Raw genomic sequence first — 22109 nt, forward strand, 5'->3', positions numbered from 1 at the left:
GGGAAGCCGATTGTGTAACAGACCCGCGGGGCTGGGGAAGGTGTTTCCGCCTCGACGTGTCCAAAGATGACAAAGGATAGGAAAGTGAGGTGCGCTGAGTTTCCCCGGGCCGCCTGCAGTTGCTAGCCTGCAGGACAACAAACGCGAGCAGCAGAAAGTTTGATTGCGATACCTCCTTCGGATCGATTTGGGGAGCGAGGGAGTGAAAAATGGAAATGCGGGGCGGGTGCCAGGCAGCCCTCCGCGCTCACCCGGCCAAATCCCGCTGCCGTGACTCACCCGGGGCTCCGGCTGACCCCGGCCGCGCTCCCCGAGGGGCGGCAGAGCTGCCACCCTCCCCGGAGAACCGTTTATATACGTGACCTCTTCATCCCTGCTGGGAAAAAAAATCAGTGCAAGTGCACTCGCACGGAGCCCAAGGAGGAATGGAGAGGCAGATGCTCCTCAGCACACCAGTGAAAGCTATACATTGTGAGACAGCCGCGGTTCATGACATCCCCGGCTTTATTTTCCTGTTTTCTTTTGCTTTATTTTCCTGTTTATACACGGGACATGTAAACACACGCGSGTTGTCTTGGTTTCGGAGGCTTCCTTGGCTGTTTCATTTTTGCTCAGCTCCACGTGTATCAGTGGAAATCCATGGGGTTGCTCCTCTCTCCCAAATTGATCTAAAAATAGGAACAGAGAGAGGTCTGTGAAACACCACTAAACAAATTCATCGGATTTTGTTTTTTTCCTTTCATCTTTGTATGGAGGATTGAGCCAATGGTAATTAGAAGCCCAAACCTGTGCCAGCAACAAGATGGGTATTAATAGGGTGCTGATGAATTTAAAAGACATAAATATAAGCCGGGGACTTCGCTTTTCTGAATGATTTATTCAAAGGTAAAAGCAGCAGCAGCCTGAGCTTGTCTCTGCTGGGAAGAAGGAAAACTTCTGCACAGAAGCCCCGTTGCTTTGAAAGGCTTTGCAGTTCCTGCAAGTTTTGTTTAAAAAGCACACACTGGGATTTTTAACATCATCCATATTTCTTTCTTACTCGCTCTCTAACTTTCTGCTCAACAATTAAGTGCTTGTGCTGCAGACTGAGAAAGCCGCAGAGCTGCCTTGGCCCGGAGCTGCGAGACGTCATGGATTCCTGAGTGTGAAGTTGCAGGAAAGCCCTCAGTTTGGGAGATGGAGGCGATCCAAGGGTTTCCATGGCACTGGGATAAACAGGAGGAAACAGTGAGGGAATCCCGTTATTTTACAGCATTCAAAGACTATAAACACTCGGAGCAGGGAAGGAAGTGGCCTTTCCCTCTCTAGTAACCCTCATCTCAGAGCAGAGAACTGACTTCACTTCAGGAACAAGCTCAGCCCAGTTCGGATCCCTCTTTGCACCTCCAAACACTTACTGAGGAGGCGAGCAAGAGGGGTTCCCTCTGTCCGGGCGGCACTGGTTGAACATGGTTTAAAGGAGATTTTTTTTTTCCTTTTTTTTTTTTTTTTTTTTTTTTTTTTTTTTTTTTTTTTTTTTTTTTTTTTTCTGCTTTAGATTTTTTTTTTTTTTTTAATTCCTGATGCAGCGAGAAACTGCCTGCAGGCTGGTACACTACCACCACATCATGAGATCTATGGATCAAGGTAGGGTGTGAGTGCTGCCTGTCTGGGTGCTGTGTGTGTGTCCCTGTGTCGCTCCCCTCCCGGGGCCGGGCCGGTCGCTCCCCGGCCCGGGCTGTGTCCCGCGGCTTCAGCCCGCTCGAGTGGGGTGGGCAGGAGGGGTTCAGGGCGAGAAGGGCCCTCGGGGAAGGGACTGGGCTGCCTTTAGGTCTGCTTCGGTTTGAGGCGATCCGCCACGGCGATACAAATGTGTCTGGAGCAGCCTCCTTTCAACTGCAGCCAGAGGGACTGTCCYGTTCCAAGGCATCACCCCAGGAGCCGCGCTGACTAACCCGGCCGCTTAACCCTTGCTCCGCCCGGCTCGGGGGCTCGGGGCTCCGCGGGGGCTGCGGGGAGCGGGCAGGGCCGGGGCTCGGCCGCGGAGCCCGGGGGTGCCCGGGGGTGCTCTGGATGCCCGGGGGTGTTCTGGGTGCCCGTGGGTGCCGTCGGGGCCGGTGCCGTGCGGGGCGGGGGCGCGGCCGGGCCGGGCGAGCGGGGTGCTGGAGGATGCAAGAGTTAAGCGCGGCGAGAGGAGGAGCCTGCCCCGCTGTCAGCCCCGTGCCGAGCCGCCCCGAGCCGAGCCGCGGTCCGGAGCACGGGCAGCGTTCGGGGGATGCCGCGGCTCCCTCGGCCCGGGGCAGGGCAGGGCGCGGCGCGGGAGCGGCCGGGCTGCGGAGGCGGAGGGGCTCGGGMTCGCACGGAGCGGGGCACGGAGCTCCTCTCCGGGCCGTGCTGGGGCGGGGGGCTCCGGGCACAGCCGTGCGGGGCTCCCCGGGTCCGGGSGGCGCTGGGGCGGAGGATGCTCCGTGCGAGGGAAGCCCTCCCCGCCCGCAGCACCCGCGGACCGGCGARCCCGACCGCCCCCGCCGGGCTCCGCATCCCCGCTCCCCCGAGCGCTGCGGCACCGGCCGGGCGGGTGGGCTCGGCTTTGACAGCGCTACCGAGCGGGGAGAAGGGGCAGGAGGTGGGGAAGGGAAAGTTCTGCCATGGGGCTGCTCCATCGTCGCCTCCCCCGCCCGCGCTGGCAGCGCCGCTCGGCCGCTGAGTCAGAGCCGGGGCYGGGGAAGCTCTGCGGGCTCCGGGGGACGCGGCGAGGGTGGCTCGGCTGCCTTTGAGGGGCCCTTGGTAGCCGCTGTTTGTTTTCTCCTGCCGGAGCGAGCTCCCCGGGCACCTGCCAAAACACACTCGTTAACACCTCCACCCGATGGGGATCATCCGAGAACTCCGATTCCCGGACAAGCCAATGGAAAGGCTCTGGAGTGGCTTTATACCGCCTTAGGATCAGGCCATTGCCCTGCCTTGTGTCTCCTTGGCTTTCTCCAGACACAACTCCCTCTCTCCTGAGCGCTCCGGCTGCTCTTAGTCACTCTCACAACAGCCCCTGGAAGTTATTTTGCTGCAGAGAGCAGCAAAAGGAATGAGGAGACTTCGCTCTCCTGTCAGTGCCCCTGCTCTCACCTGCCACAGGGCAGCAGAGCATCAGAGCCCAGGGCAGCTCTGCAGGGGCAGCTCCACACTCGCTTCCAGCGCTGTGCTGCTCTGCTTTTCCCAGAGCAGATGTTCCCCAGAGCCCTGCAGCYGCAGCCCAAAACRAAAAGCACGAATTYATTATTTTTTATTTCCAGATCGAAYATTTCAGACCGCAGTAGCCAGTGGAGCAGTGCAATCACTCGCAGGACAGAGCCTTGAGATGCCCCAGAAAGAATATGCTCCTGGCCTCCAAAATGCATTTTTGCCTTTTGCAAGTGCTCGCTCCGGTCAGTGCTGCAGGGTGATTGGAGCCGGCCCTGCCCCGACTTGCCTTTGTGTCACAAAGCTGCTCCCAACATTTCCACATAAAAAGAAGCAGCGTCAAACTGCAAGGGGTTAATGGTAAATGGCACTTTTGGGATCGGCCTGTGCCTTTGGGAGGATTCCTGCACCCACAACAAAGTGTAAGAGTCTTACTAATGCGGGGTGTGTAAATGATGATGTGTTAATAATTTTAAGCCCTCATCCCCTTTTATGATTAGAGYGAGGAATGAAGGCTCTGCACAAACACCCTGCTAGCAAAAAGCTGCTTTGGCAGTTCTGCTCCCCGAGCCGTGCTGCAGCCAGGGCAGAGCTGTTCCCCAGGTGAGCWGGGTCCCYGTGCCAYCCTGTGCCACCCTGTGCCATCCTGTGTCCCCACAGCTGTCACTTCCCTGTCACTGGACCTTTCTCCCAGTCAGCCTGTCCTGTGGGACACAGTTACACCAGCTACAGCCAGCAAAGGATTTCTGAGTCTTTCGGGCAGGGCAGGAATCACATTCACAGATGGGACACTGACATAACCGGAGCACTCTTTTATAATATTCCAAAAGATATTCTAAGTGAAATTTCATCATTCATTTTTTTAAAAAAGAGCCAAGGATAATAATATCCTAGAACTTCTTTTCCACTACTGGCTTAATCTATTTTTTTAAAAACTATGATATGTGCATTCCTTTGGTTTGCCCAGCAGACTTCAGAACTTAATGGGAATGTGGAGATAKGAGCAATTTTTCCATTGTCCTTTCTTGCCAAACCGCTTTAAGCTTGAAATTGGGGGGTAATATCTCTGACTCAACCTGACCCCAAAATTGAAAAGTAGAGTGTGTGCATGYGTGCCTCTCAAGGGAACTACCAGATATTTCTCCTTTCTCTCTCCTTTTTTTTTCTCTAATAACACTCCCCACACTCCAGACCAAGCAACCAGTCACTCACAGTCTGAGCTCATTTTAAAGAGCTTGGATTAAGTCCATGTGCAAGTTTTAGTTGCCTGTTAAATTTCTAATGCCTGCCACATACACCATTAGAACACTTAGATTTTTAAGACAGCATTGACTCATATTTTCTTTGGGTTTTAGCAGCTAAATAGACATGCAGCTTTCTTAATCCACTTTTCTCTACCTCTTTTTCTTTAAAAAGTTTAATGTGAAGGTATTGCAGTATTACAGATCCAGTGTAAATTATGCGTCATGTGGGACAAATAATAATTAGCACAGGAACTCAATTTAGGAGATCAAATGAAATTTCTTCATCTCGGAGCATCCTCTGATCCCTTGCATTAGTGAAGTTATTGGTTCAGGGAATACAGTGGGGCAGTATAAGTAGAAACTGAAAATAGTAAAGGAGAAGTTACATTGGCAGTGCATTTAAACACTGAGAAATAGGTTAAGTACTTTCTAAATCCCAGTTTGTATTACACTGGAAGTGCTCTTTGCAGCTTTGTGTTTGGATTCCCCGTCCCCCAGTACCCAGGTAATCCAGCACTCACATACTTCTAAAGTTTATTAAGGCACAGCCCTGCCAAAGGCCAGCACAGATCCAACTATGTGGAAAAGGACTCCTTCCATGCTGCAGTTCCCTGAAATGGCAGCACAATGTATTGCCAGTTCTGCTCTGCGTGGAGCCTGCTGCAAGTATACGTGGCTGCAATTTTTGTTAATGCTGCCAAGGACAGACTTTTTGCTTCAGTTTTTGAAACACCTTTTTGGCTCGTGAAAACAGCTTTACAGAAAAAAAACAAAAAACAAAACCCGGAGTTAATGCTGACTCCCAGATCTCCAGTGTGGGTGCTGAGAGCCCAAGCAGAGCTCCTTGGAGAAGGGAAGGGTCTGATATGAGGAAGATTGAGATTTAAGGAAAACTAACTAGTATTTCTGCTCTTTGGACACTGTATTCCAGCCTTTCACTCCAGCCCTAAWGGAAATCAAGCTTTGGGAAGTGTTTGTCATGTTGTTTGGGTTTTTTCTTTGATTTGGAAGATGTTTCTGAGTGTATCTGTTGGGCTGAAGAGCCCACAGTCTATTTAAGTTGAGTAACTTCCCTGCCTTTTCTTCATCACTAATTATTAATGACAGACGTGGGCAGTATTTGTCAGTTATGTAGTTATTAACAGCTAAAACTTAAACAATTTATAATGTTTTATTTTCATTGTGAGCTCAAGAGCCAGTTTTGGGTCTAAACTAAACTGCACTCAGCTTTGGAAGGCTCCAGAAGCTACAGCTGTCACTTGAGCTGAGCTCTGCAGCTGCCTGCGCCGAGGAATGGCTGCACACCCCTCTAATATTTAGGCCATTTTGTTCATTTGTGACATTTCTGCTCCAAGTGACACATTGGTATGTTCAAACCCAGCCCACAGAGTGTTAGAGCTCACATCCCTGTGCGCTCAGAGCACGTGGAAACTCTTATTCCTGTAGGTTATGGGTGGTGATCATATGGGACCGCTGTCCTGATGTGCCCCGAGAGCTGCAGGAGGGACACACTCCATTAATGCCTGGTGGCTATTGCTCCTTGACATCTCTCAAGCTGTCTGCTGGGCATAAAACTCGAATCCTATAAGCTGAACTAATTCCTCCGTTTCTCTAACACTTTTCTCATTGCTGTCTTGTCACCCTAATTCCTGGCCAGTGTCAGAATCGATGATGACGTGTGTTAGCAGTGAAACTCTTTGGCATGACACGGTCCTCTTGGAAAGCAAAAGGTACATTTTCCATTTGTGGAGTATTACTAATTCTAGGAGTAGCTGAGGATAAGTTTGAAACTTCACATGCCTAATGGATTGCAGGCAAGCCAGGGAGTRGAGGATAGGACAGAGATTTAGCAGAAGTCGAGGTCGTCTCCCCGTGCCCTCGTGCCAATCACCATATCTCACTWAAAAAGCCCAATGTTATTGTTTGTGCCGTTTCTTTCTGTGGTTAATACAATTGATGCTCTCCAATTGTGCTCCACGCGGTGTTAGCTGCAAGGATGACAGCTCTCTTTAGTGCTGAGCCAAGATCAGCAAGTATATTTTGTTTTTCTAATGAATTTTAAAGAGAAGGGCCAACGATAAAAGGCTAGCGCTCAGCAAATGGTAAGGATCACTGGACAACAGATATAAATAATCCAATTTAATAGCTGTTTAAACGATTCAGAACAAATCAGACCCTCAGGGAGAGCAGCATGGGCTCCCCAAGGGGTTGGCAGCCTCTGTAAATACCTCAGAGAACACCAACCTGCCCTTTCTGACAGTCACGTTTCCCTATCCCTTGGCACTTTCCAGCTCCARTTTAATGCCACAAGCTCTGACTGCAGTGGGACTGTTGCCCACCCGGCCCGATCAGCTTCACAGCAGCTTTGGCTGCTCCCTCTCTGCCCTTTCAGCCCAGCCTGGGTGGTGTTTCTGCTCACCCCGAGGTGCCCCTGATGCCACTCAGGAGCTGGAGGGTGACCAGTCACTACGGGGCTTCTTCAGGAACTCAGAGTAGAACCAAACTGTCGGGAAAGTCTGCGTTCTTGTCCTCTGGACTAGCAAAGGATGGAGCAAAAGGGTGTGATGAGAAGGCAGTTTGTCTTTACTTGGCTGAACACATTGTTGAGAATGGTTATAAGCCCAAATGCAGCRATTCTGGGTCATGTGTGCTCTAAAACAGACTCTCTGTGACCGTGGACAAGTAATGTAGGGTCAGATTTGTCTTGCAGTTAATGCAGTCGTGCTGACAGGCTTAGCAAATAAAAACAAGCTGAAGTAAATACCAAAATACTTTTTTAATGATCTCGGTCCCTCTGCCTTTGCCTTCCTGCCCTGTCTACAGGCCAGGAGCATTTTTCAAACTCACAGAGCCGATGACAGCCATCTGCACACTCACAAAGGGCACCATACAAACAGGTAATKCAGGGAACAGCCCTGTGACCACAGATGCTCTGAACACACAAACTCCGGGTCTCCAGTTCCCCACGAGTGAAGTCACTGCTGCTTGTAGGGATAGGACATCGCAGGGCAGTGACAGCGGGTGTGCAGGGCGGGGGGAACGGGGGATGAATGGATTCAATGTGGTGGAGGTGGCCGAGGGGACCTGGGGAAGCTGGCACCCCCCGGCTGCGGTCAGCAGGGAACGTGGCGAGCGCCCATCCTCTGAAAAGCGGTTTGTGAGCAAGGCGGGAGGAGAACAGAGACCTTGTCCCGATGGACCGAGGCCTCTGGAGCTGCCCCAGCACAGGGAAGGTGCTCTGGGTGCCGCAGCCTCCGGGGGAGCGGGAGAACCGGCGGCGGGAGGGGCGAGACCGGGAGGAGACAAGGGCAGCACCCGCGGGAGCTGCGACACCGCGAACATCAGTACAGAGGGGCTGAAAGGCTGGGGACACTGCGAACATCAGCACAGAGGGGCTGAAAGGCTGGGGACACCGGGAACATCGGCACATAGGGGCTGAAAGGCTGGGGACACCGGGAACATCGGCACATAGGGGCTGAAAGGCTGGGGACACCGGGAACATCGGCACATAGGGGCTGAAAGGCTGGGGAACCCGGGAATATCGGCACAGAGGGGCTGAAAGGCTGGGGACACTGCGAACATCAGCACAGAGGGGCTGAAAGGACGGGGAACCCGGGAATATCGGCACAGAGGGGCTGAAAGGCTGGGGAACCAGGAACATAGGCACAGACGGGCTGAAAGGACGGGGAACCCGGGAATATCAGCACAGAGGGGCTGAAAGGACGGGGAACCCGGGAACATCAGCACAGAGGGGCTGAAAGGACGGGGAACCAGGGAACATCGGCACAGAAGGGCTGAAAGGCTGGGCACACCGGGAATATCGGCACAAGAGGGGCCACAAGGCTGGGGACACCGCGAACATCGGCACAGAGGGGCTGAAAGGCTGGGCACACCGGGAATATCGGCACAGAGAGGCTGCACGGCCGCGGAGGAGGCGGTTTCATGCAGACAGCCGCTCATGCCCAGCGCGGGGCACACAGGGCGGAGAGGCTCGCCCGGAGGGGCGGCTGCGGGACGCTCCCATCCATGGCCGGGCGGGCCCGTTATCCCGGGCGCTGCCAGCCCCGCTGTCCCCGTGCTGTCCCCGCTGTCCCCGTGCTGTCCCCGCTGTCCCCGTGCTGTCCCCGCTGTCCCCGGTGCGGCCCGGCCCTGGCGGCTCCTCCCCGGGGGCGGCCCCGGCGCAGGTGGCTGTGAGGAGCAGGAAGCGGCCCGGCTGCGCTCGGCCCCTCGTGTGCTGCCACTGCCACCGCCGCCGGGGGCACCGCGCCCTCCGCTCCGCTCCGCTCCGGGCCGTCTGCGGGCTTTGCTCGCTTTATTCCCTCCGTTCTCCCTGCTCTCCGAGCGCTCGGCGCTCGCCGTCGGGAGGAGGCACCGGCGGGGCGCGGCACCAGGGGCACCCCCGGCTCCTCCGCCGCCATGAGCGCCGCGGGCCCCGCGCCCGGCCCCGGCCCCGGCCCACAGGAGAGGGGTTCCGGACACGGCCCCGGGCACGGCCCCGGCCCACAGGAGAGGGGTCCCGGACACGGCCCCGGCCCCGGCCCGCAGGAGAGGAGCTCCGGGCACGGCCCCGGGCACGGCCCCGGCCCACAGGAGAGGAGCCCCGGGCACGGCCCACAGGAGAGGGGTCCCGGACACGGCCCCGGGCACGGCCCCGGCCCACAGGAGAGGGGTCCCGGCCCCGGGCACGGCCCCGACACGGCCCGCCCGGCCAGCCCGCAGGAGGAGTTTGACTTCTCCATCCTCTTCGACTACGACTACCTGAAGCCGATCGAAGGTTGGTGAGGAGCCGTCCCGGAGGAGCGGCGGGGCCCCCGGACAGCTCCTCGGGGCACGGCGGGCACTGCCCGCGGCCAGCCCGGCCGTTTTGGGGCTGTTTTGCCGGCAGGTGCTTGCCGAGGGCACTGCGGGCGAGCGGCTCGGTCTCCATCCCGGGATGGAGTGTCCCCGAGCGGCTGCGGGACATCGCTGCCGTCCCAAAGGTGTGCAGCCTCCCGAAAGGCGAAGGGAGGGAGCACAGCTCAGCTCCATCGGTGCTTGCTGCCCGTCAGCATCGTGTGGAGCTTGTTGTGGAAGCTCAGAGGCAGCGGGGGCACCGGGGCGTGGAGCCCGAGGAGCTGTGCCTGCCCTGAGCCAGACCAAACTGCGGGGATGGCAGCGAGCGGGGCACGGCTGCTGCCAGCCTGGGGACAAACAACAGAAGCGTCAGTTAAAAATGATAGAAAAAGAAAGATCTGCAGACTGTTCTGCTTTCCTGAGCTTATGCTGCGATACTTGAGAGTACAGTGACAAGTGTTCGGTCAGTTTCTAGATGGTAATTCTGTCTGTTGATGGTGCTAAACAGGGACACTTCGTGTAAAATAGAGTTGTGTAAACCAGACAAAGCCAAAGGAGAGGACCCAGAGGAGTGAATTGTTGGGCTGTTGTCTCTAAGACACTGTTTTGATTCTGCACAGCAGAGAGCTGCTGTTTCCCTAGGGCAGTTCAGAGAGATGATGTGTCCTGGGAGGCAGTGCAGGAGGAGACCTTGGCCTGAACCGTGGTGTCATTGGTGACACGGAGAGTGGCTGCTGAGTTTTATTCTTTCTGTCCTTGTTTAAATGAACAGATGTGTGCCAGCATCAGAAGTGACTGAGGATGATTAATGTCATCGGGTGGACAAAGCTGAATRTTCTTTCAAAGTTTCATGTAGATTAAGCCATGCTAAAGTAAATCCCCGAAGGGGAGAGGTCAGTGGTTTTAAAGAAAATGCATTGCATCTCAGTGAAAGCTTCAGTTGCTGGTTCACAGCTTTRCAGTAGACAGTGCTGCTGTGAAGCCTTAAGTGGGAAGTTCTACAGAATATAACAGTACGTAGGTGGGGGGTAGAAAGTTTAATCTTCAAACCACATAAATGCACAGCAGTGTATGCTTGTTGTAGAAGTAACTTCCTTCTTGAGCCTGCTTTCTGCACATTTGAATGGCTGGAAACCATAATTAGTAGTAATTTTGTTCCAAAGATGGAAATCATTAGCATAAAAAAAAAGAAAAAGATAAAAGATCACAACCATATATATGAGCATTGTAATCTGGAGACCATTCTTGCTGGCTTTGAAAAGGCACCAGCTCCAGTCTGTAAGCAATCCAGGATACATCCGTGACCTTCAATGTACAAAAGATTAAAGCATGTTTACATGAGAACAGAAAATGTTCAGATTCTGAGGAAGGGCTTTGTGCACATGCTGCTGGTAACTGGTGCTCATTGTTCATGTGCTGTTCTGGCCTCTTCTGAACTGCAGTTGGGCAAACAAATCCTGTGCAGAGGAGCATTCAAAGTGGAACCAAAACCAAAGGAGGGGATCCCAGCACTTCAGTCTGGTTCCTGCATTTGGAGTCCTCCCAGTCTGGTCTGCTCCACCCACTGCTCGTGACAAGTCCTAAAATAACACTTCTCTAAGCATGCCAAAAAGGACTTTTAAATTCAAAGAAGAATAGGGGAAGAATGTGAATTTGGGGCTCCAGGAATAGATTGGGGTGGAAATTTATGCTTGATAAACAATTTTTGAAAAGGTTGGGATTTGGCAGTATGCATCCAAGCTTGTGTTTTAAAAGTAGGACCTATCTCCCAACTTGTTGTCATGGGAATGCCAGAAATATCCTTCCTGAAAGTGGCTGGCGTTCAGTAGTGCTTGTGTGTGCCTGGGACAACAGGAACAGGACTGCTGTGAAAGCAACAGGGAAAAGAAGGGTAAATAAAACTCCTACAGTCAATATTATTAATATTGGATATTCCTCTSGAAGCCAGCCATTTCCAAAAGCAGCAGAGTGTTTTTTTACCTTGACTTGCCAGACTTTAATTAGGAATATTCTCCTCAGGAGCTGYGAACAAGAAACACCTGCTGAACTGGGGGTGTGCCCAGGTGAGCAGGATTTGGGGAGTGCCCTGTGCTGCCAGGGCTGAARCTGTGATTTCACTTGGCCAAAAGTGTTTAATGCAGTCCCTGGGGAGTTTCCTGCGCAGGTGTTGCTAGTGGTTTCCCAGTTTTTAGTTTATTTTAAAGTAAGGTAGTGTTTCTTAGTGGAGAAGATTGACAGAGGGTTAATGAGCATTGCCAAATGAGCTCCCACACACAGCACTTCCAGAAGAATAAATTCTGAGAACTGCTGTGTGTGTTCTTCCCAAATACCTGTTGTTGGCTACTCAGAGAAACAAAATACCAAAATCCAGTAGCTCTGCTCCAGCAGCTCCTTTCATGCAGATCTGTTGGGTGTTCACTGTGTGATGATCAGATGGGAGCTAAAGCCGCCACAGAATTTTCAGTGTTTGAGGTCAGCCCTTCTGGGAGTTGATCCTCTGAGGGTCATTTTGAAAATCCCAACAAACCCTATATTTGAATGAGATTCCAAACAAAGTCCTGCCCTGAGACAAGAGGTGAGAATGCAGATGGGAAAGGGTATTTTCTCTCAGCTCAAGCCCTTGCAGGAGCTCATTAGACTCTTAGATTGCATCTGGTGATAYGAATCTACAAGGTCTGTGTGTGTGCAGTGTAGAGAGGGGAAGCAGGGAGCATCCATAAATATTAATATTCCTCTAAATGCTTGTTTGTATGTAGACAGGCTCCCAGGGACACTGCCACGTCTTGTAGGTGTCAAGCCCTGAATAATTTCCCTCGTTCTTTTTTTTTTCTTCTCCCAGATGCAAAGCCATTAAAAGGAAAAAAACTGAAAGTGCATGCAGCTGGGTCCTGGGGCTGGCTCAGGAACACAGGAGGCAGTGTTCAGCCCTGCCCTAAAGAAACAAATATGCACATCTAGCAGAGAATTCCAGATTTCACTCAGGAAACCAGCTCTCACTTGGAGCTTCCAAGCCGCTAGTGTAAATAACAGACAGCGTGGCTTTTGAGAAATGCAAAAAAGGTCTGGACTGGCCCCTTCAAATGACAATAAGCAAGTTAATTAAAAAAGAAAATCGACTCTTTTGCTTATGCAAATGAGGAACTCCAGTTAAACCCTGGGAGCTGCAGCCAGCGGATGTGAGGTCAAAACCCAACTTGTGCCCCTGCCCTGCACAGGCTATCTTTAGCTTTTCCTAGAGGATGGTTTGGATAAACCCAGCATGGAATGCAGTCGCTTGGGTGATCCTTTATTCCCTAATTTCATGCTAATTGGCACGGTCACATTTGGCTGACTGGCTGCCTTTGAAGTAGCTGCCTTGTTTTAAAACAGCCGAGGGTGGCCCTGGCCATGCCACGTGTGCTCGCACTGCTGTGGGCTTGGGGAACTTCGGGAGCCTTTCCCTTCTCCTTTCTGCCGTTCAGAGGTGTGAAAAGGAGTTGTTTACATCGAGGGCTATGTAAGTCCCGTGAAACAGAAATCACTTGATGTCTTTCAGCTGTGATGCAGCTCGTTGKGTTATCCCTAACTATGCCCAGCTGAGGGTTGTTGGGGCTGGCTGCTCCCAGCTATTTATGGGGAATTTGCAGACCCTGCTTCATCTCTGTTGGGGCAGCAGCGACGGTCATGGGGTAAGACCTGGGTGAAAAAGGGGCAGTGAGGGCTGGCAGTTTGGGTGGGATTCTACAGGCTTGGGGGTCAGACTGCTCTGGGCAGGGGAGCTGGGTGGCACAGAGAAGGTTTGCTGATGGTAAAACTGACTGAGAGCATGAGGAGATGCCAGTGCTGCCTGGGTGAGAAACGTGTTTTCTTTTACCTCCCGTCAAAGTAGAAGGATCTTTTGGTACTGAATCAGAGGGTGAATCAGCAGTGCAACCTCAGGCTGGGAAATGCCTGGGTGCAGGGAGGGGGGAGTGCCGGAGCTGCTGTTTGCTGAGATGTCCGTCAGAAAAGCGGTGGGGAGGACGATCCTTTGCTGGAGCACTGCAGTGTGTGCTCTGGGGATGGATGAACCCTTGAAGGCGGCACAGCCCCGGGGGCCGGCAGAGCTGTGTTCTCCGGGTTTCCAGGGCAGAGCCGTTCGCTCCCGGGAGCAGCGCTGGCCGCTCCAGCCCCGCTGSGCTCCGCGGTGAGGTCAGCGCTGGCGGAGCAGCATCCCCGGCTGCCATGGAGACACACCGCCAGCGTGGGCAGCAGGGCCGCCACAGGGATCTCATTGTGCCCCTGCAGCTCCCCAAAGCCTGTGCCCAAGCCGTGCCCGTGAGTCAGGGCTGCAGCGTGTCCCCTGCACGGCAGCCTGAGCCCTGCGCATCGCCGGCTGCTCGGAGCAGCCGGGGCTCGGTGTACACCGTGCCCGCGGGCCCTTTGCTGCGGGGCAGGGAGTGGTTTTGCCCCATAGAAGCCCTGGGTGTGTGTGTGGCATGGGGCCGTGCCTGCTGTCCCTTTTTGCTGCGGGGGCAGTGAATGTTTTTGCCCCACAGAAGCCCTGAGTGTTTGTGTCCGGGTGTGCTATCCCTTTGCTGCGGGCAGTGAGTGTTTTTGCCCCATAGAAGCTCTGTGTGTGTGTGTGTCCAGGGGCCGTGCCCACTGTCCCTCTTTGCTGCAGGGCACTGAGTGTTTTTGCCCCATAGAAGCTCTGTGTGTCCGTGTGTCCAGGGGCCGTGCCTGCTGTCCCTCTTTGCTGCAGAGCTGTGTCGGGCAGGCTGGGGCTCGCTCTGGGTGGAAACGCTGTTGTTCAGTGCTGGAACGTGGATCCTCCGGGAGCGGGRATGCCAAGGGCGAAAGTTCTCTTTTAAACACAGCATTGCAGGGATAAGCAAAGGAAATGTAGGCTGTCAAAAGYTCTGGTTTTGACGGGCGGGCGCTGTGGGTGGGGGGTGTGTTTGTTATTCAGCAGACTTTAGAAATTACACTTGCATTTACAAATACCTTTGCTTTTCCCATACCCCTGACCATGAACCTCCCCRCAGTGGCTTTGTGCTTGGYGTGCTRTGAGGAGTTTTGGKGCTGTACCTGTTGTAYSTGGCACAGTTCAGCCCATTGAACGRSTGTGTTGGGGCAGCCTTGGCTGCAGGGGGACTGAAAGGGTCGYCTGTCATCTTGGTTCAACCTGGAGAGGATTTCTGCTCTTGCTGGGCACTGCCCAAATCCTGCCTTGAGCCCTGGCATCCAGCCTGGCTCTGCTGGGGGCTGCTTTTGCTCCCTTGCATCAGCTGGAGTCGGGGTGATTCCCCCAAAGCGGGGAGCGATGTTTGGGATCTGTTGGGGGTGTGTTACTCTGCTCATTCCGGACTCATGACGAGTTCTGCTCAAAGGGAATCTCAGCAGCAATACCGAGGCTTGATGTGTCAGACCTGAGTGACGGGGATGACACACTGTTCCTGAGTGCCAAAGCTCTGAAATCAACGGCGCTAAAAATATGTTTGGCTCCAAATTCAGCGTCTCGTTGCTGTTTTCCTATCCCCAAAACAGCTGTGTGCTGGGATTAAAAGCCAGGGGGAACCTTAAGAATTTTGCAGRCTGGACTGTCGTGTGCTGCTCCCCTCCTGCCCCAGACGTTCTGTGTGTTGGTTTGTTTGCTCGGCTCTCGGGTTTTCCCACTAAACACAAAGGCTCAGCAGTTCCTAAAAATGAACAGAAATCCCCTGAAATTAAGTTAAAATCTCTCTGCATGTAAAAGTTTCACTAGGAACTTCTGCTGCTTTTGCAGAAAGCACAGTCAGCTCCTGCCTGGCTTTCTGTGTGATATTTTCTCATGGGAATTGCTGGCTCATGTCATATAGGAGGTAGAGAAAATGTTAGAAGAGTAATTTAAATATTGAAATGAAATTTAAATATCTGATCTGTACACAGAGTGAGCAGATAGTGTGAATTAATCCCAAATTGTGGAGCTGTTTCAGGTATTTCCTGCTKGATACATTGAAATCTTTAAAAACGTACGCAAATCCTGGTAATGTTTTGTACGTTGCTGTGTGATGGCAAATATTCTTCTGGCATCACACACCCTTGGGGTGCTGGGACCAGACTGGAACTGGGCTTATCAATGCTGGTGGGAATTCTGTGCTCCCTGGAAGCATTGCTGTGCTCTGCAACCTGGGGATAGTTTGCAAAATCTGTTGGGAATCTCTGAAAATTGAGGATTTTTTTTGCACCTGGAGAGAGGGTTTTGCTGAACACTTACTTATTATTGTGTGTTTTATAATCCCTCTCTGGCTAAAATGTTCCTTGGGCTGAAATTGGAATGTGATTGCCCTTAACCACAGGGCTGGATTATTTCTCCCTCTCTCTTTTCTAACAARTATTTGGGCACACTCTCTTTATAGAAACCTGTCACCAAATTTGCTATCATGGTACAGAGCCAAACAAATCATCACACAGAACTTGACTTTTCARTTGGAGATCTTGAGCTCAGCTTTGGTTCATGAAGCCTTTCCTGGCTGGGCTTGGCTGTGTAAGGAAGGTGCTTCTCCCTTCACCAGAAGTTGTTTCTTCCAAACTTTTTGGTTTGGAGCCTGGCTGGAGGTGTTGGCACCTGCCCCGAGCACACGAGCTTCCCTGGCTCTTAATCCAGCACTTCTCACAGCGTTAACTGCAGTATAAAGGGTTCAATAATAAGCTAATAGCAGATCACAAGCAGTTTATGAATATGCATTTTTTTAATCCATGATTGCTCAGCTTCTGTAACAATATTTACAGTCTTAAAGAGACCCTTCTTTTTCCAGAAGAACCGACTCCACATAAAACCAACAGCCCACCCTCTGGAGTTACATACGCTCACGATGTCGTGGACTGTGGCCTCAAGCCATGCTCCYTGCCTTTTCCTAGCCTTTCTGCAGATCCCATGGGCAGATATGGACAGCCAGATAGCATAGGGCCACCACCTACACACCCTGCCAACGCTGCAGGGGCCTCTGCTCCGAGCCCTAGGATTGAAATAACTCCATATCATGAACTGATTCATTCGGGGGGTCCCTTCCGCAGCAGAGACACAGATGTTTTGGTAGAACATCAGGCAAACTCAGCCACCACTAGCCCAAGGGTTACCCTGCCTGTCCCTGGCTTTGAGGGCTACAGAGAACCACTGTGTCTGAGCCCAGCTAGTAGCGGCTCCTCTGCAAGTTTCATTTCAGAGACAAATGTATCTCCTTGCACATCACCATGTGTTTCACCAAATAATGGTCCTAGTGATGACCTTTGTCCGCAGTTTCAAAACATCCATACTCATTATTCTCCTAGAACCTCTCCAATAATGTCACCACGAACAAGCATCACGGAGGAAACCTGCTTGGGACGCCATTCACCATCACCCTGTCCCAACTCAAGGTCTTCGTCACCGGGTGCCAAACGGAGGTACTCTTGCACTGAGCTCTGCAGTACTCAGCTGCCTTCCACCTCTCCTCGGCAGTCGAGGAGCCCCTCTCCACAGCCCTCTCCTCGCATCCCCCTGAGAGAAGACACCTCAGCGGTCACTTACGCGCAGTTGGCCAGCGCTCCCCTTCCCATGGATGCTATGAGCAGCCTACCCACCGATCCTTCCTGCGGTGTTCCCACCAAAATCTGGAAAACCAGCCCTGATCCTTCATCCATGCCTTCCCACAAAAACAGCATTCCATGCCACGTCTTTCAGACTGTTGATTTYCACGGGCCTTGTGAGCAGGAGGACAGGAGAAACTCAGCGCCAGAATCGGTTCTGTTGGTACCTCCATCCTGGACAAAGCAGCTGCTGCCTGCAATTCCCATCTGCAGGTATGTAATCCATCCTGTGGGTGTGTTTCCCATGTCTGRTGTCCTCTGYCRTGGCTGATGATCCYTAGGGAGTGTTTCCTGGGGCAGATYMTAWKGCAGAGCAGAGCTCAGTGCTCAGGGGCAGCACTGGTTAAGGGGAGCCCAGTCCATTGTGATTCTAGAGATGAAGAAAATTGGGATGTTGAAGAAACAGCACCAAAGTGCTTCACTGATGGCACAGTACGCTACAAATTCAGATTCCCAAATGATTTGTCTAAATAGCAGATTGCAGACAGTTTGACAGAGGCTGGACACTTTGGTGTCATCCTGGTGCTCTTAAAATGGCAGGATTACTTTTGTAAAGCCATTTATGAATTTCCATCAAGGCTGAACATTCTTTAAGTTAATGCCTCATTCAAAACAGAGCTCGCTGCTCCATGTCAGACTGAGCATTCAGTCAGCTCGGGTGATGTAGTGTTGTTTGTTAATTTGTTAATTGTCCCTTAACCCAAATCTCAGCCCTCCATTGTCTGGCCCTGTGGCGTCTGTCTGCCAGGACTGAGGGTGCCAAGTGTGTGACTCCCAGTCCCTGCTGGCACCCTGTCAGTGCCATCCCACTGGGTACRAGGTTGTCCCCGTGCTGACATCATCCCAGGCTGTTCTGACCTGCCAAACACGAACTGTGACTGAGAGAACACAGGCTGTGACTTCCCTTGGCTTGTCAGACCGGTCCTGGCAGCAGCCTGTGCTCTCAGTGAGAGTGTTTTAAAATCCAGTGCAAGCTCTAGCTGCACGTGGCAGTGTAATCATTTCGTGTTACAAAGCCTGATGTGTTCTCGTAATAGGAAAACCTAGTATCAGGTAAGAACATTTAGCATTTTATCAATGTAAATTTTAGTATTTATGAAAATCCTGAGGATAGTTAATTTACACAGCTGGTACGTAATGGTAAATGGAGTTAATATTTCACAATTCTGTGATCCAAATTTGAGACACACAGCAAAAGCCTGATAAGAGGGAGATGTTTGAAAAAATGTAACTGCTGCAGATATTTCTGTTTAAGAAACAGAAATATCTCATTTTCTTCTGCAAGGAGATGGACCCACAGAAATGACTGTCTTCTCAGCAGACTTGCAGTCAAATGTGAGCAGTTCAGCACCATCTCATGGGGACTCATAGCAGACCCCTGAATGTTTCAAGTGGGGCACTGGGAGGAAGGAGGGATCAGGGCTTGGAGAAATGGTGTTCTCAGGAGTTCCTGTGTTCTCTCTCTCTCTCTCTCTCTGCACCCCAGTTTGCCCGTGCAGTCTCTGCCCCCTCTGGAATGGCCCCTGTCCAGCCAGTCTGGTTCCTACGAGCTGCGGATCGAGGTGCAGCCCAAGCCCCACCACCGCGCGCACTACGAGACCGAGGGCAGCCGTGGAGCCGTCAAAGCACCCACCGGGGGCCACCCCGTGGTGCAGGTGAGACAATGGGGACCCTACAGGGTGAATTAATCCCTAAAAGGCTTGGCCCTAAAAGAGCAGCACCCTGTGAGCTTTGCTTAAAGGGTCTGAGCTGTGCTGTGGTCTTTCAGAAGGTTGGTTTGGATTGGCTTCTGAAAGCTCAGACACGTGGGCAATGCTGCCTTTTCTGGGCTTTGTTCACCCTCTTGTGATCATCTGTCACTTCTGACTCTGTCATGAGATGCCTGGGAAGTYGCTGCTGGAAGCAGCAAGCAAAATTCAGGCTGCCAGTGGTGGAGAACGAATGTGTCCCTTTGCTGACCTGAGAGGTGAATGAGCTGAACCCTTCCTCTGTTTGGAGTGTGAACAGCTTTTCCTTCACCTTTCAAAGGGTGGTATGAAATACTGGCTGAGTGGGGGCACATCAGTCATTTCCCTCATTTCCCCTGTTCTCAGCCGTGTTTCCTGAAGGAAAGCCAAAGCCAGGCTGGGGTCGGGGCTGTGCTGTGTCAGTGGCAGAGGGCTGACAATGATGTGTGGGAGCTGGACTGGTCTGCACAGCTCCAGCTTCACTGAACAGAGCTGGGCTGCATCCTGCAGATGGTCCTGACACACTCAGGCCTTGCAGGGACCAGGAAAACATTAACATTTATGTGTAATTTCAAGCATGTGATCAATACCACTAATTTCACTGGGTTGATTTATGCTTAACTTCAAACATATGTTCAATATTCCCCCGCAGGCTCATCCCCTTTTAAAATCAAGCCATAAATTGTTAAATCAATGAATTTGTTTGCTTTGATTGAGCTGGATTTACATGTATGGGCTGGGTATTTGAGTAAAGGGTGCGGGGTAATATTAAATAGCAATCACATTTGCCATACCTCARTAATGCACGTTTTTTGGTTTGAGTCTGACAAGCCCACAGCCTCCTGTGGTGTGTTTGAAGCTACCTAAGATGTAGAAATGATACCAATCATTCTTTTCTCGGTTTGCTTGCAACTACAATATCATTTACCTTCCCAAGGTATTGCTATCAACAGGATCCTTATTGCAATGAAGGAGTTCCTTTTGACATGGGGAAATACAATTTGTTTCCTTCCTGCAATCAGTATCAATCAAAGAGGGTTTTACATTTTCTGTTGAAGGCAGGAACCAATATTGCTAGTTTTATCATAATTTGCCATCAAGCTTCAGGATCTAAAACTATAAATTCAAATGTCCACATTAGTTCCCCAAGCAGATGTGCCTCTGCACAGCTGTGCCTGCATCTGGGGAAAATCTGGACTGCTTCTTTCTGAAGGTTTATTGTAAAGCTGGGAGTATTTGTCAAATTTGTGTTCACTTGAACATAACCAGGTTCATATGGATGCCAAGCAATGAGATAGTTGCACCTGTATGGTTTATGACATCTGAAACTAGGGAAGGCCAGTAAAATCCAAAGCTTTCATGTCGTAAGTTATTTGGGTTCAAGGGTTTTTTTTTTCTCCTTCTTTCCTTCTTTTTTTTTTTTGGGTTCAAGGGTTTTTTTTTTCTCCTTCTTTCCCTTCAGTGAAGTTTAACTTTTGTGTTCTTGTCAGATGCAAAGAGAACATTTTTTAAAAATATAATATCTTTTTAAACAAATCTGATTTTTAAAAAAAAGTCATTAAATTAACCCTCCACGTGACTAATTACCCAGCTGAACCTGCTGGCGGAAGYGATCTTGGCTGGTTTTTGCAGCGTGATGTTGTCCTGCAATATTTATTTTTTTGGAAMGCGCATTTTGCATGCAGATTTCTTCTTTTGGGTGCTCTAAAGCTACAGAGCAGCAGCTCTCATATCCTTCAAGCCTTATCTTGTGGTTTATCTTTCTGATGCTGCTTCCTCTTCTTCACGTGTCAAGCCCCGAGAGTTTGTGCTCAAGGCTTTGCACCAGTGGTGCACTCCAGGCATGGCAGGGGAAGGGAATGGGTAATGAAAACCTCTGGCCAGATGGAACTTACAGCTTGTGTTGCAGAGAAAGTCGGGTTTTAGGGGTGTGAGGTGGATGTGAGAAGTGAAGGTGCTGAGAACAGCAAGGACAAAGCTGCAGTTTCCGTGCACCCTCCATCCTGCAGGTGGTCCTGAGGGAGCTGAGGATGGTGAGGCATGTTTGGTTCCCAGCTCTTCCTTCCTAAAGCTGTTTTTTTTTGTACCCAGCAGCTGCAGTCAAAGCTGTGGAAGAGCCTGTGCAGCAGGAAAGGCAGCGGCTGCTCGAGTGCAGAGAGCTCGTGGGTGTGATTGGGACAGAGGTGGCAAAACACAAACCTGAGCTGTGATGGTGAAGGTTAAATCCATGACCCAGCTTGGTACAACATCCAATTTGTAGCAGACCAGGCTACAAAACGCCAGTGCTCAGGTGAGGGCAGAGGTGGGCACGGGCACCCCCAGCCCATCCACCTCCAAAGCAGGAAAACTCTACAGAGAGGGGCTCCTGTTCAGCACACCCAGCCCAAATCTCCCCTGGGTTTTAACTTTTAAAGCTGTGGTGACTTTCACTGCCTCTTTTTATTTTTCTTATTAAAAAGAAGCTGGAATTGCAGAGTTGTTAGTGGAGCTCACAGGAGCTRCTTTACAATAACAAACGTATGTTCCACTTTCCTTTTATATTTGAATTTTGCCGTCTGTGTTTTCTTGTGGTTTTGCAGTCAAAGGAGACATTGTTTCTTAGCCTGGGCTTCCCATGGGGCTCTGACTTTTAACTGTATGTGACTTCCAGCGTTCAGCTAATTCATTGGTGTGTCAGTGAAACCAGAGCCAGTGATGGAAATCAAACCCAAATCCCAGCTCGCAGTGGCGATTCTCGCTCTCACACGTGGGGCCGACTGGAGCCGTGCTGCTGCTGAAACCCCAGCCAGCCTGCCCAGGGGGATTTGCACATCCCCACASTCGAATTTGTCCTTTTCCCCACCTTCCAGTGTTGGGAAGGATGAAGCCAGGCTGTGCTGGACTCGGCTGGTGCTGTACAACACCTTTGTGCTGCTGTCCTGGCATCCCTTCCCTGGTTTGGAGTGGGGCTCTGGCTCCTGCAGGGATTTATTCCCCAGCTCACCAGCAGCCTGKGACAAACCACTGCACATTTCACACCTGATTTACCTGCAGGACTACAGGGCTTGTTTGTACAATGGCATGGTTGTAGGGGCCTCTTGAGCTTTGAGCTCTCAGCCGTGGATTTATTTGCTGCTGTTCCATGTGCTACTGCAGGATTTGATGTGCAATGGCCAGACCAGAGGTTTTGGCTGCATCTGGGAAATTCTCTTCAAAACTAATAGGCCATTGAATGTAAGGCCAATACCCCTTATGCTGTGCTGCAAGCGTGGCTGTGCCTTTGAGTTAGAAGTGAATGAAAAGCTCTCACTGAAAATTTGGAGCCTAATTCAGATTCCATTGCTTTTGATGGAGAGTTTAGGCAGAGTGAGGAGAAGCAGAGTGTGCCAGCTGTTTTGAGGGGGATGCTTGTGCTGTGCAGGTTCTGGGTATAGAAATGCACCTGGATGAGGCAGATACAAGATTTAGGCTGTTCTTTCATGTGGGTTCTGGCTTTGTGCCATGTCTGGGTCGCACAGGGGGATGCTCCTGGGGGGATGAGCTGAGTGTGGCAGAGGAAAAGCCCTGCTCTGCCAYGCTCTGCTCGGCTCCAGCTGGGCTGGGG

General features: G+C 51.6%; 1 protein-coding gene across 5 annotated transcripts in view; it reads left to right on the forward strand.

Annotated features, from left to right (window-relative positions):
* Nucleotides 1-1535: 1535 nt before the first annotated feature.
* Nucleotides 1536-22109, forward strand: part of NFATC2 (nuclear factor of activated T cells 2) — a 71215-nt gene continuing 50641 nt past the window's right edge. For 2 of the 5 annotated variants that reach the window (XM_057379466.1, XM_057379467.1), the window contains exons 1-3: nucleotides 1536-1626; nucleotides 15989-17012; nucleotides 18286-18454. In XM_057379466.1, coding sequence (XP_057235449.1) covers nucleotides 1563-1626; nucleotides 15989-17012; nucleotides 18286-18454 — 1257 coding nt within the window. In that variant the 5' untranslated portion in view covers nucleotides 1536-1562. Of the gene's footprint in view, nucleotides 1627-8589; nucleotides 8897-9091; nucleotides 9172-15988; nucleotides 17013-18285; nucleotides 18455-22109 lie in introns of those variants that run through there. The other 3 variants (XM_057379470.1, XM_057379469.1, XM_057379468.1) reach the window with 3 other exon arrangements.

This window comes from Malurus melanocephalus, unplaced genomic scaffold (assembly GCF_030028575.1).
Source record: "Malurus melanocephalus ecotype Western Australia unplaced genomic scaffold, MMel_1.1 scaffold_407, whole genome shotgun sequence".
Taxonomy (NCBI): Eukaryota; Metazoa; Chordata; class Aves; order Passeriformes; family Maluridae; genus Malurus; species Malurus melanocephalus.